The sequence below is a fragment of the Arvicola amphibius genome, chromosome 5 (assembly GCF_903992535.2).
Source record: "Arvicola amphibius chromosome 5, mArvAmp1.2, whole genome shotgun sequence".
NCBI lineage: Eukaryota > Metazoa > Chordata > Mammalia > Rodentia > Cricetidae > Arvicola > Arvicola amphibius.
In genome coordinates, this window is record NC_052051.1 from 136,385,366 (window position 1) to 136,400,348 (window position 14,983).

At 46.9% G+C, this 14,983-nt stretch overlaps 1 protein-coding gene across 3 annotated transcripts in view; it reads right to left on the reverse strand.

Annotated features, from left to right (window-relative positions):
• Ablim3 (actin binding LIM protein family member 3) overlaps positions 1–1,019 on the reverse strand; it is a 114,699-nt gene extending 113,680 nt beyond the window's left edge. Inside the window, exons 1-2 of one of the 3 annotated variants that reach the window (XM_038332096.1) lie at positions 864–1,019; positions 415–514 (exon numbers count right to left, since the gene is read on the reverse strand). In XM_038332096.1, the coding sequence (XP_038188024.1) occupies positions 415–427 (13 nt within the window). In that variant the 5' untranslated portion in view covers positions 428–514; positions 864–1,019. Of the gene's footprint in view, positions 1–414; positions 803–863 lie in introns of those variants that run through there. The other 2 variants (XM_038332095.1, XM_038332094.1) reach the window with 2 other exon arrangements.
• Positions 1,020–14,983: the final 13,964 nt, after the last annotated feature.

Genomic DNA, 14,983 nt, shown 5'->3' on the forward strand with positions numbered 1-14,983 from the left:
ATCCCAGGTCCGCCCAGGCCCGCCCACGGCCTCCCCGCTCTTCCCGGGACAAGTAGGGCCTCCACGGATTTCCAGATGTGGGCATGGAGGTCTCCTGGGAGCCCACCACAGTCAGACAATGGCCACACTGCTGCTTCCTAGGCCTTTCCAGGCATAGCTAAGAGACAGCAGTTTTCCCGACAGAGGCAAGTGGCGCCGCCGATTAAACATTAGCAAAATCATCAGGAAAAGGCAGACCCCAAAGCTCTCTCCCTGTGCCAGGGAGCTCTGAAAGCACCCGAAGGACAGAGTCCAGGGTCAGGTGTCCCCGCAGATACCGGCTTCCTTCCTCTTTCCAGGCAGCCGGGGCGCAGGCTCCTGAACCTCCCGCCCCCACCCCTGTTCCCATGGCAAAGGAGAGGAGGATCCACTTACTGCTCGTGTTCATGGTGATGCCTTCGCTGTGGGTCTTTCATTCAATACGGAGGCCCGGGTTGCTTTTTAAATCTTGCGTTCTCCTGGCCTCACTCATCACCTAGGGGTGAAAAGGCAGAGCAGGACCAGCTGTGTATCCTCAGGTGCGCTCTCCCCCTGCTGGTCCCTCGCCGTCTGGGCTGGAGTCGTTGGCCTTGAAGGCTAGTGGACGAGCAGGGCAGGTGAATAGGGAGGAGGGGCAGGCGAGGAGGACTCGGGGGCCCGGTCCCCGGCACCTGGGACCCGAACCCCGGGCAGTCGCGGGGTTGGCAGCGCCGGCTCGCGTGCACCCCGTGTTATCCCAGCCTGCAGGCTGCGGAGCCCGAAGGGGGTGTGGACCACAGGGAGGCAGGGCGGGGGCAGAGCGTCCCCGCCCGGCCTCGGGAGCAGCGACCCGCCCCGGGACCCACCTCTTGGCCAGCTTTGGGAGCCAGAGGCCCCTGCCCCGGCCCCTGAGAGCGGCTCATGAATCCCGCTGGTCGTCTGGGTTCTGGGATGCCAGGGCGAGCCAGGCGAAACCTGAGAGCTCGCCATCCATGATGTGGGCTCGCGGCTTGGCAGCGCGGGGGGCGCGGCCGCTCGCTGCTGCCACCTGCTGGACGCGCCGGCGCGTGTCCGAGGCTCCGCCCTGCAGGGCTTCTGCTTGGGTGCTGGGGGTGGTGGGCGGAAAAAAATAGGACTCTGATGTCCTGGGGCCAATACGGGGTGGTGGACTTGGGTCTAAGGGATGAACCGATACAGGAAAAGAAAGTTATCATTGGAAGGGACTTAGAAGGAGAAACTGGCTTTGCGGGAGGAGAGCTCTACCTTAGCTCAGGACAAGCTGGGTGCACTACGGTTTGGGGGCAGGTCCCTACTGAACTGGAGCATGGGGTGGTCGGACCAGTGATTGAGACGCTGGGGATCCCTTTATCCTTTCAACTCATGCCCGCTCCCACCCATTACTCTCTTGATTCCCGAGATCACTAGATTAATTTGTTATACTCACCTATTACTCTACCTATACTCTCTCACTAGAAATGTTTACTCTATGGGAAAAAAAAAGGGTCTTCTCAGTAGACTCCCACCACCACGGCCTGGCAAATAGGTGTCAGTAAATATTTGTTGACAAAATGACCGTTGACTTATGTGGCCCTAACATGACACAACCCTAATTGTGGAAGGTCGAGGCACCGTCACCCTGAAGGTCTCTCACATCTGGGGAAGGCAGCAGGTACGTGACCTCGTGACCCAAGGTCACTACAGCTTCTGCGCAGTCGACTAGCTCTTCCTCAGATTATTTTTTTTAGCAATTAGTTCTCATGGCTATTTTTCAAATATTTTTTGGTTGACAACTGACCGAAATAGGGTGGAGCTCTTTACATTTCCTATGTCTGCTGACTCTCTCACCATCTCAGCCTAATTTATGCTTATTAAAATGTAACAACAACAAACAAACCAGACTAGAAGAATGTATATATCACCCAGTCCATAGAGTGACTCTGGTTAGAGCTTGTATGGCCTCAGAAAACTGAATGTCCACATCCTCCGTGTCCTCAGTACTAGGGCACAGCATCTTGTTGGCAGACCCTTCTGGGTTAACTAGAAGCCCTATGTGACAATAACTGCATGTGCTTGAGTCTGGGGTTAAGGTGAGACTGCAACCCTCTTAACACTGGAGAAAAGACACCTTTTAGATAAATAGAGTGTTTGTGCCTACCACAGCCGGGATGACATGACAGTAGCTGGACAACCTTTAGATAAATCTAAGTCAATCCTTAGATAGCAATGGATTCCAAATAGACCTTGATAGAGTCTCACAGTTATCCGTTGAGGTGGAGGGTTTAAAATAATCCCAGCAGACTCCTAGTGATTCTCAGAATTCTGTGTGTGTAACAAGTTTTGAGATTCTTGAGGAAGTATAGCTGCCTAGGCTCCAAGCTGATTCCCTTATTAAGCAGTTCAATAGATACACCAAGGGATTTTTAGATACATCATTGGGTTGAAAAGGGTAGAGGCCTAGAATAGCATTGAAAACACAGCAAGTGACTAATAAACTATTAAGTTCTTCTCAAAGATCTCTCTGGAGACCCTCCTACAGATTTAGTCCAGGATTTCTTATTCAATTCCAAAATATCTTCCTAGGTTCTAATTCTTGGAGAAAAGTTATTACCCCCCTCCCGGAGAAAGTCCTGATAAACAAGATGCATAAAAATAACCAAACTAGTTCCATATATTGTCACTCAAAACTTCAATTAACTTTTTTTTCAGATTATAGAGCAAAGTTGAATAGAAAAATGGTATACATGCCTTTTCATCCAGCCACTCAATTGCAGTAATAGGGGATGGTTTATTCTGTGCTCGCCTTGTACACAGTCCTGGAGGAGCACAGTCACGTCCTCTACACTCATGGAGCATCAGCCCCACTGGAGACAGGAGAGAAGATGGCAGCTAACCATACAAAGCGTAAGTTAGGAAAGCCCCATGACTGGTGGCCTGGTTAGGAGCCCACAGGCTGTCTTTAGCCCATCACTTCCTAGCTGCGTGACTTCAGACAGGAGACTCAGCCTCTACGAGTGTCAACTTCATCTATGAAATGGGTACAATGACAGTGGCTACCTTTGGAATTACTGTAGAAAATATAGTGGGGTGCATGAAGGCGCGATGTAGACTAATGTAGTGCCATCCTTCACTTGGCCCTGTGCTCAGTGACAGTCCTCTCATTTCCTAGACAGCTCCCTGTTGAACCTTTTCACACCTTAGCGTTTTCTAGCGACATGCAGTTTAACTGCTGGTTCTCGTACTCTGGGATTCTTTCAACAACATATGCTGCTGGAGGCTGTCAGATTCAGTACTTAGGAGATATCCCTGGACCATGGACCCCTCCAAAAGATCCAAGAAGCTTCTATGAGGGTGATGATATTATTTTTCTCTTCAAGGTTCTAAATCTAGGAAGAAAGGGTTTTTTTTTTTTTTTTCAAAAGGTCCCAAAGCTGCTCCTAGGAGGATGTCCACAACAATCGGAGGTAGCAGGAAAGACACAGGGGGAAGTGGGGGTGGGGATCTGCGGCTGTGGAAGTCATCAGCAAAGCAGAGCCATGGCTCCCTCTGGGCCAGAGCACAGGGGCGACAGCTATAGGGCAGGGAGCCCTTTGTTTGGAAGTTTGTTTTGAACTTTGAGGATCCAGATGGACATAAACAAGTTCTACTTGGAAACAGGCTCCCACTTGTTGGAAAGCCCTATGACAAAAATCACTGGGAGACAGTTTTTCTGTCTTCATTACAGGGAAGAGGATCCCAGTTGGGGCAAGCTTTAATGGCCATTGCTTTGACCTCTGAGGCTGTGGTGGGGCTGCCTGTGCCATGGCTTTTCTTCACAGGTGCTTGACCTCCTGGACCTGACCAGAGTCATGTCTAGCTCTCCTCTGTCTCACCTTCTGCCCACACCTCCTCTCCATGCATTGCTATTAAGTAACACAGTGCTGAAGCCATAACTTTTCTTTTGTATCCATCTTTCTCCTCCATCCCCATCCTGTAACATCTCACACTCTTCTCTGTCATATCTGCCTGTTCCTCACCTTCCGTTCTGGTGCCATTGTTGTACATTGGTGAATGTGTGTTTATTCACCCTCACCTTGATGCCAGCATAGAAACACAGGAGGGCTGATTATAGCCTAACAACTGCCCCCTCTGCTTATGGGAGCACCTCACTAAGAGCGAGAAATTCCATTTTTACTTTTGAAAAATAATGTGTCGGAACATGTAGAGCAAAGGGGCCTTGGTTTGGAAGTATGTGATTAAGTGAGAAAAGAAAACTATAGAAAAATGTATCTGGAATATTTGCAGTCACGCACACCATACATGTGGATATATATATATATATATATATATATATATATACTGTACCATAGACCAAGATATAGAATACACATAATACAACACATGAGGTGATTACGTTATCACCCCACAAATAGATCCTACGGCAATACCACATGCATATGCCGCTGGCATTCTCCACCTGAGATTCAGCTGACTTCTGAAGATTTGAAAATACATTGAAAATATTTCAAAAAGTATGTTGTGTTCCTGTTGAGTATATCTAAACTTTTCTTGCCACTGCACCTTACATAACTACTTGTAGAGCCTTGGTCTGTATTGGGTTTTATAGGTGATCTAAAGATTACTGAAAGCACAATGAATGGAGTGCAAGGCTAACACATACACATTGTGCCATTGTATATACACATTGCGCCACTTACACATACACATTGTGCCGTTGTCTATAAAGGGCTTGTGCAGGCAAGGTTTTGGGCACTCTGAAACCCAGCCCCTGTTGATACTGAGTGGCAACTGTGTGTCTGTGTGTCTGTCATGCACAAAAGAGGTCCAGGTGGATGTACTTCCAACCACCAGTCCTTGGGTGAACATTTCTGGATTATGGAGGTTTAATAAAATTATTTGTATAAGTACCACACAGGAGAGATTTTGGAAGGCACTGGTTTTAATTCATTGATTTAGCAGCCTTTAGCATCTGTTCTGTCAGGAGGCACCATGCTGCAGAGTCGTAGGGGAGAAGACAGCGTGCTGATGAGTGACAGACTTGTGATCACTGAAGAAGGCAAGTGAGGAGCAGCACCCCAGTCAGGTGACTCTGAGGGCGAAAGGAGAAAGGGCAGTCTGAGCTGACTGGCGCGGGAGGAAGGTAAAGTACGTAGAGCTAAGGAGGCGGGCTCACTCAGTGTTCCATTGCCGTGAGGAGATACCGTGACTGCAGCAACTCTTATAAAGGAGAACCATACCTAGGACAGCTTACAGTTTCAGAAGTTCAGTCCGTTATTATCGGAACGCACAGCAGCACGCAGACAGACACGGTGCTGGAGAGGTCCCTGAGAGTTCTTTCTACACCTGGATCTGCAGGCAGCAGGAAGAGACAGTGAACCACTAGGCCTGGCTTGAGCTTCTGAAACATCAAAGCCCACCTTGCAGTGACACACTTCCTCCAGAAAGGTCACACCTACTCCAACAAGGCCACACCTCCTAATAGTGCCACTCCCTATGGGCCTGAGGGGCCATTTTTCTTCAAACTACCCAGAGTCAAAGACCACAGACCAGAGGGAAGACAAAGCTGGACACCTTGATGGGCCTAAGGGCCTCATGTGGAAGAACTGACAAGAATATAGATGGTCATGATGAGCCACAGTCTCAGGACTAAGGGGCCTGGTATCATGTGGTTCTCTTGGTGTAGGAGGCTAGATACTCTGGTTCAGTCTTTATGCTGAAGGTTGTGAAGGCAGAGACAGTGGGATAAGATGCTTGGAGGGCAGTTCTGTCTATTGTGTGGCCTTAGGCCAAACTTCAAACCCAGAGGTTCCCCACACATAAAGATTCCAGCAAGACTTACCTCACTGTGGGCATCCACAGCAACAAAAGATACACAGTCTGGTCCAGAGTTAGTCACCAATAGCTGCTTATTACTCATGGCAACCTACATGATGCCTTAGGTGAAACTCACTGGCCCAAGTCTCCATATTAATAACAGGAGGAATGTACCAAAGGGTTCCCCAGGCCTAATATTGGCTCTGAGTGTTGGTGGGTACTTAGTGGAGAGTCCTCAGTTGGAGTTAGGCAGATTTGACCGTTTTCTAAGGTCATGTGGGAGATCTTTAATCCCCTAGGGCACTACTGGTCTGTGCTGAGACCCAGGCCCTGGGTAGATAACCCCTTCAGGAGACAGTGTTTTGTCTACTGCTTTCTAGCCCCGTGTAGGGCCCCTCCCCCAGTCTTGTCCTCTTCCGCCTACCCCAGGAGATACCTAAACCTATGTGGAATTGGCAGGCCTTGGCCCTGTTGTTCAGGCTGGAACAGCTAAGCTTTTCCGCTTGTTCCTTATATTGTTTTGTAGAGAAATGTTGAAAAAAAAATCAAAGTAGTTTCCAAGATGTTTGCAAGGCTTCTAGGGGGGGACAAAGGGCTGGCCTTGAGATCAGAGAATTGGGGGTGACCACGTGGGGAGCTTCAGGCAGAAGTCCCCATTGCAGGGTTCTGCTGAGGTCTTGTAGGTATGTAGAGCGCCTGCTGATGGTCGCTCTTCTAGCGGAAGGAAGGAGCTGGGGTCCAGCCAGTTGGAGGAGACCTAAGCACTTGACACAGTCCTGTCATTCCCCTGTCCACTGTCTGAGGCTCAGTTTCCTCATGGGTGGAATCTGAAGAGACCTCAGGGAGCAGCATTCTGCCCGACCCCTCCAGGTTGCAGGTGGAGTAAGTCTTGTTCACTCAGCATCTATCCTGGCTCCAGTTCTCCTGCGGGCAGTGCCCGCCACTACTGTGCTTAAGCACTGGGCACCCAGGACTTTCAGTGTACATGACCATCCATGTGGGAGTTCTGTGCCCACTCCTCTTATGCTTGGTTTGCTCTGCTCCCATGCCTACACAGGTGGAGCCTCCTCATCCTCTTAGTCCTGATTCAAGGGCTAAAGTATAAAGTAGACCACATGGCATCTTCAGTTAGAGAGGTCAGCATTTCCCACACCACAAGACTTCATTGCTCCCCAGAGTTCAGTTACTTACTTCTTATGCTATCTTCCCCAGTTTTCCCGCTTCCTCTTTATCCACTTGGCTGCTCTTTAGGATCTAAGTTCTGTCTCTGGATTAAGTCTTCCACTAAGATCTTTTGAGTGCTGAGGATGCACGTCTCCCTACTGTCTTAGGGTTACAAGTGGATCTCCACACCTACACTGCAGAGAAACACAGTGCTGTCCTATAGAAGAAGAAGGAGAAGGAGAAGGAGAAGGAGAAGGAAGAGGAGGAGGAGGAGGAAGAGGAGGAGGAGGAGGAGGAAGAGGAGGAGGAGGAGGAGGAAGAGGAGGAGGAGGAAGAGAAGGAGGAGGAGGAGGAAGAGGAGGAGGAGGAGGAGGAAGAGGAAGAGAAGGAGGAGGAGGAGGAGGAGGAGGAGGAGAAGAAGAAGAAGAAGAAGAAGAAGAAGAAGAAGAAGAAGAAGAAGAAGAAGAAGAAGAAGAAGAAGAAGAAGAAGAAAGGACTTATGGGTTCTCCTTTATTTCTTAGCTATCTAACTCTGGGAAAGAAGTGAATTATTTTTATCTTGGTCTATTCAATTATAATGGACAACAGTATTCACTTCATTACTATGTGGTATGTCTCAGGGTTAATCCAGGAGTAAAATGAAAACTATGCCTTGTAAATTAAAGTATATGCAAAATTGGTGTGGTCACTTTTGTCTTTATATCATTACAGACTAACACTACAGTCGCAAGACTAACACAGAATTGCAAAAGGTGAGACCCTAGGAAGGGCATTGTGGTAGTTTGAATGTATTTGGGCCCCGTAAGCTCATAGGAAGTGGCACTATTAGGAGGTGTGACCTTGTTGGAGTAGGTGTGGCTTGTTGGAGGAAGTGTGTCCTTGTGGGGGCAGACTTAGAGAGCTCCTATGCTCAAGATACTGCCCAGTGTCTCAGTTCACTTCCTGTTGCCTGCGAATCAAAGATGTAGAATTCTTAGCTCCTTCTCCAGCACTGTCTGCCTGCATGCTGCCATGTCCCACCATGATGATAATGGACCCAACTGCTGAAACTGTAAGCCACCTAATTAAATGTTTTCCTTTATGCTTTATGCTTTATGCTTTATGCTTTATGCTTTGGCTACAGTGTCCCTTTACAGCAATAGAAACCCTAACTAAGACAGCATGAAAAAGGGACCACAGAAGTCAGTGGCTATATACGTGCTAGTTATGTTCCTAGGATTGCCCTCAACATGCATGTTCCTGAAATATTGTGATATTGGTGTGCTGTGACACACAGAGATGATCCGTATGACCTCTGTAAGGGAATCAAACCCCTGATTGTAAGAAAACCTCACAAGTTTAATTCACAGAGCCACAGAGTTGTAGGATATAAGAACTATAAACTCAAGAGGTCATCTAATGGTTCTTCCTTATACGGGATCATAAAGGGGTGGGGGTGGTCATGCCGTGAGGCTGTGATGGAAACAAAGTTATCAAGTTAAGGATGGGTCTCCCAAGTCTAGGCAGTCATTAAGTGCTGAGAAATGTCCACAGCTGACTCAGTTTCCTTTGGATAATTGCATTAAGAGTCAAGTCTTCCATCTTTCTGAGAGGAACACTCGCATAAGTACACAAAGAAGAAATTCCATTCCATCATTCATTGTAATATAGAAGGAATTGGAGGGGGCTGGAGAGATGATGTCTTATGGTTTCTATTGCTGCCATAAAATGTCATGACCGAAAGGAACAGGGGAAGAAGAGTTTATTCTATCTTATATTTCCTGGTAGCAGTCCATTACCGAAGGAAGCTAGAGTAGGAGCCTATAGGCAGGAACTGATGCAGAGGCCAGGGAGGGGTGCTACTCATTGGCTTTCTCCTCATGGCATGCTCAGCCTGCTTTCTTCTAAAACTCAGCACATGGTGGTACCACCTAAAATGAACTGGACCCTGCCACATCAATCATCAGTCACGAAAATGTACCACAATGATGTGGGATGTCCTTCTGTATGCTGTGAATATGTGTTGCATTTATTGGTTGATGAATAAAGCTGCTTTGGCCTATGACAGGGCAGAATATAGCTAGGTAGAAAATCCAAGCAGAGTTTCAGGGAGGCAGAGTCGAGAGAAGATGCCAGCAGCTGCTGAGGAAGCAAGGCATATAGAAAGTAAGGAAGCACCGTGGCCATGTGGCAATACATAGATTAACAGAAACGGGTTAATTTAAGTGTAAGAGCTAGTTAGTAATAAGCCTGAGCTATTGGATTGAGAATTTATAAATAATATTAAGTCTCCGTGTGGTAATTTTGGAAGCAGCTGCCAGGTATTTGGGACCAAGTGCCTCCAAAATAGGAAACTTTCACCTATACCACAGGTTTACCCAAAGGCCAAATCAAGTAGAGGGATTTTCTCAGTTGAGTTTTCCTCTTCCTAAATGATTCTGGCTTGTGTGAAAAAGACGTAGAACTAGCCACCACAGATGATTGAGTGATTAAGAGCACTGGTTGCTCCAGAGGACCCAGGATTGATTCCCAAAAACTTCTGGACTTACAACTGCATGTTACTCCAGTTCCAGAAGATCCGTTGCATTCTTTTGACCTCTGCAGGCATAATTCATAAAGTGGTGCACAGACATCTATTCAGGCAAAACATCTATACACATTAAAAGAATAATAATTGGAAGCATTCTAAACTACAGTTTGTTTATACAATATCAAGGAATATTACATAGCAATTAGAAAACTGAAGTGGATGTTTATGCAGGACCTGCATGCCATTTAAAAACCTATTGCCTGGCTGGGGCAAAATCAAATTGTATACTTTGCTTGAATGTACTAAAACAAACACAAAATATCATATGATATAGCTTATACATTTTGAGGCATAAGATGTGATCTAGAAATATATTTGCTGAGCTGAAGAAGTACGTAGTTGTTGGGAAAGAGATGGAGACTGACAAGGGACCAAGCTCAGAGGGAAGGGGTCTCAGGGGACATTAGCTGCAGGGACCATATTTTATTTTAAGTCACCCCTTTTTAAACAAGGAAAATATATTTGTGAGTTCTCATGTAATTAAAAATTAATCCTGCTGTGTATGGTGGCTCATGCCTTTGATCCCAGCACTGGGAAAGCAGAGGCAGGCTGATTCCTGTGAGTTCAAGGTCCCCCTGCTTTGTAGAGAGATTCTAGGGTAGCCAGGGCTATAAGGAGAGACCTCATTTAAAGAAACAAAACAAAAAAGTAAACTATACCAAACAAAACCAAAACCAAAATCCTAACAATTAAAAATTAGCCTTTAACTCTAGCAAAGCCCTTCCTCTAGGCCTGTGGGGCTGACTTGTGACAGTGACTCACAGTGACTACAGTGAAGGGACCCACTCTTCAGCCTTGTCACTCGGCTCCTGGGACTCCATGGTCCCTGTAGGCTTATCCCTTGCCGGGTCCTGAGTGTGAACATCATATGTCTGAGAGTCGTGTGTCACCCCTTGAACTGATGGGGTGACTTTACGTATGGCCTCCATGATGATTCAAGGGCCTGTGTGGAAATCATCAAATCAGTAAGCTCAGAGGCTCTGATTCTTACCTCAGCCTTGTTTCTACCTGGCAAGCCAGGAACACCTGGCACAAATCCCTGCACCCCTGCATCCTGCCTCTGCCCACCTCTCTGATCTACCTTCCTCAAATCCCCACCTCACCTACTCTTCCAGCCATGGGCTTCCTCTGTCTGCGCTGCCTCCAGCCTTTGTGCTTGCTGCCCTGTACTAGCTGGTTTTACACAAGCTAGAGTCATCAGTGAGGAAGGAGCCTCAGCTGAGGAAATGCCTCCCTGAGATCCAGCTCTAAGGCATTTTCTCATTTAGTAATCAATGGGGGAGGGCCCAGTCCATGGTGGGTTGCTGTGGAACAATCTTTGTACACTATAAATATGTATTGCTCTCATTGTTAATAGAAGATTGATGGCTAGGCAGGAATTTTGGAGCAGAGAGAATGGTAGGAAGAGGAAGGGCAGGGTCAGAGGAGTCACCAGCCAGATGCAAGAGAAGTAGGAGATGAAGATGCCTTGCTGAAAGAAGGTACCACCACATGGCAGAGGCAGATAAGAAATATGAATTGACTGAAGTTGTAAGAGCTAGTTAATAATTAGCAGAAGCCATAGGCTGAACATTTATAATTAATATTAACTCTCCGAGTAGTTAATTGGGAAGTAGCTGGCAGAACAGAGATGATTATGGTCCTGATGAAAAATTCCTCTTACAGTGGGCGGTGACATTCCTGGACAGGTGGCCCTGGGGTCTATAAGCAGACTGAGAAAGCTGTAAGGAGCAAGACAGTAAACAGCATTCCTCCACGGTGTCTTCATCAGCTCTTGCCTCCAGGTTCCTGCCTTGAGTTTCTGACCCAACTTCCTTTGGTGATGAACAGCAGTGTGGAAGTATAAGTCAAATAAACCTTTTCTCCCCAGCTTTTTGGTATGGTGTTTTGTTGCAGCAATAGAAACCCTAACTAGGACATGTGGTCCCTAGCCTAGGTCTTCTTTTATCTGAATGCCACAAGCCAGGGTCTTCTTATCCATCAAGTCTCATGTCTAGTAAATATTACCTCCTAGAGACCCTCTCCAACTTGTCCTTCCTTCTTGGTCCTAGCTATCTGAAGGTATCTTGTACAATTTGTTTGGGCTCGTTATGGACTGGGTTGTACATTCAGACATAAAAGGAGTAAATGCCTCCCCGTCTGGCATGTGGTGAAAATTAGTAACCAGTGCGTGAACGAAAATGTGAGTATAACAGCTTAGACTAGAACTCTGGGTTTCCTTCTAGCCCTGCAGGGAGTGCAATCTCCAAGTCAAGCAGGGATGAACAATCTGTGCCTGGATTCCTAAGTCAGTCACTGCAGGCTAAAGGACGGGACCTGCTAGTTAATCCAAAGGTGCCCCAGTTTGCTCATCTGGAAGATGAAGGGACTAGACGAGATGCTTCTGCTCAGCTCCAAGCCTTCCCTGTGTCATAGAGTATAAACAGATATGTGCTTGAATTCACCTTCTCGAATACTGCCCCGATACTAGTTTGGATGTTTTCTGTTTCTTTTTTTTCCCTCTTTCTCATTAAAAATGGAACATGAAGCATGTGGCAGCATGGGTCTCTGGTGCACAGTAACTTGGAGTCCTTTATGCAAAATTTAGTCAAAGGCTTTTTTTTTTTTTTTAAAAAAAAAATCCCTGTCATTATTTGCTCTTCAAATAACCTTCAGTTCTGCCATTTTTATTAGTGTCTTGGCATGATAGTAGAGCAAAAACACTGGTCTGTTGTGAATCTGGCTACATAAGCGTGCACAAGAACATATAATATTTATCTCTAACCCCCTTGTTCTTGCACGTGGAGCAGAGGTGGAGATGGCTGAAGCCCTGAATCTCTTCCGTAGAAAGAAGCTGGGTCAGTTTGGTCTTGGGACAGGTTCCGATTTCAGAACTGTCTCCTTTTGTCTGTAGAGAGGTAACTGATCAGGTGTTGATCTGGTGACCGAACTCCAAGAGCATAAAAAGCCTCCTTTTTCACAGAGCTGGGCCCCGCGCAAAGGGCCTTGCACCCATCAGCTCCTTTACTTTTAATTTTCCTGGGAGGCCTGCGCCATAGAGATTACTGTTGTTTTTCACAGGAAGAAACTAAACCTGAGACAGAAAATCTAAATATTGTAGCTCACATCATGGTGGTTTCTTCTATAATGATACAAAATAAAATATCTTAATGCAAGTCTGGTTGTGCCAGAAGATGCACCTCGTAACACCGGTCCCTAATAGTCATGCCTGAATCAGCACCTGTGTGCTGTTTGTATCTGTTCATGCATGTGCACAGGCACACGAAGGACAGGAGTTAACACTGGTGTCTTCCTCAATTTTTTCCCACCATAGTTGTGAAACCTGGAGCTCACTTATCTGGTCAGACTGGTTGACCAAGGAGCTCCTGCAATCCATCTATCCCCATCTTTCCTGCCTTGGGACTAGGAGGCCGGCTTTCACTGGTGCTAGGATCCAAACTCAGGTCTCCAAGCTTTCATAGGAAGCACTTTACTGACTGGACCACCTCCATAGCCACCAGTTGACATTTAAAAAGCTGAGTTTGCATCAGATTTGAAAAGGAATTATGATAAGAGCAGGAGAAGGACTTGGGAAGAAGTTCAATGGGAGTGGGCTAAGAAGGGTTAACTGGAGCAGCGGGTATGATCAAAATACACTATATCCACGTATGAAATTGTCAACGAGTAAACTTTAAAACTTTAAGAGAATTATGTGAATCAAGGACCTCTCATTTCCTCAATGGATGAGCAGCCCTTACAAGAGAAACCAGCCAGATTTATGCATTTGGCTTCCTGAAACAGCCCTTGCTCAGGGACTCAGTGGCTTGATGTCAGAGAAAATAAAGGCTGAGAAATTGTGAGGAAAATGCCCAATTCCATTCAGATTGCTGGCAGCTAAGGTGGCACCCAAACCTAGTGGCCCCTCAACCCCATAACTATCCTGCCTTGTGGAAAAAGTGTGGTCTCTGGGGTTTCCATTTCGGATGACTTGTCTATAATTTTTCTTGGGATCTGTGGCAATATTTTCAAACATCATTGACTGAGTTAGTTGCCCAAGATGCTGCTGAGTGTGAGATGCCCGGAATGCAGCACGGTTTCTCTATGGCATGCCATTGTGAGCAGGGTGTTCTTGTGGGTGCTCTTCCGTTCACTGGGAGTGCTTGGCGGCTTGCACACTCCTGTCTCATGTAGTAATAAGAAGCTAGTAGTGGTTGTGATAATCGAAAAGGCTCCAGGTTAGGTGTCCCCAGGGAGACAAATCCTCCCTGATAAACTCCGCAGAAAACCCGAACAGACAAACAGCCCCCCCCCCCCTTTGCTCCAAGCTAAGGTTGCTTGCATTTCCACACATTGCATTTCCATCGTGTTAGGCAGTAGTGACTCAAAATTTAGGAGCCTGCAACTTTGGTATTATCACTGGTTCTTCAGGCCAGCATAAATTGATGAGCTTGAGAGAGCGCTATGTCTGTAGTATTAGAGTTACCCTCAGTGAGCAGTGGTGTAGGACCAAGAGGTCCACAGCTCCACTGTTCACATCCTTCTGACTGAGGGCCTCCACTCATGCAGAGGATTTGCAGAGGTGGTGGTGGGGTGCAGGTTGTGGTCCTGCTGTTGGATTATCACAGAGGAGCTGACTAGACCATGCAGAGGGTCCTGCCTCAACCTCCCAGATGCAGGCTGCATTTTGATAAGACCCCGGGTAGCTCGTTTCCACCTTAAGACCTGAGACATGGCAGTCGATATTATGCAAATGCACGCTAAGAACAGAGAGATACTCTGTGGCGTTTAATTGGATCCCTGTCACCAGCTGTCACTTTGGTTGGCTGTACAGTGTGTGGATGAGTCTGTGTCACCCGTTTGCCTGATCTCCATAGGAACGTGGCTTTGTGAAGGTTAGGAGCATCTGGACTTTCTTAATGAGCCAAGCTTCTAAAGATGAGGTTTGTGTTTCTGGTTCATTTTGCATTTTTATTTATTTGTTTGTTTTGTTTGTTTATAGACAAGTTCTCTCACTGGTCGGAAACTATCCTAGGCTGGCTGGACAGTGAGCCCCAGACAATTGCCACACCTGTCTCACCCCCACCTTAGGGGTTACGAGTGCATGGCCATCCTGCCTGTTTTTATCTTCTGTGGGAGCAAAGTCATTCTCATACTTCTATGGCAAATACTTCACTAACTGGGGCTAGCTCTCCAGTCCTCTCCCTTCTTTTACACAGTGAAGCAACCATGTGGCGGTTTCTGTTTCCTCCCACCCCCTCCCAGAATCTATGTGAAGCCTATCTGTCTCTGCCGTTATTGGACATAAAGCCTTGGAGAAGTTATTGGATGTATCTCAGATGTTAGATTTCCTCCCCGCTAACACCAAGGTGGAATGCCCGCTTTGAAGGCATGGTGAAGGACGTCACAAATTGTGACTTTGGAGATGCTTCCTAAATAGGTAGCTCTGTGCAGTCAATGGTAGGG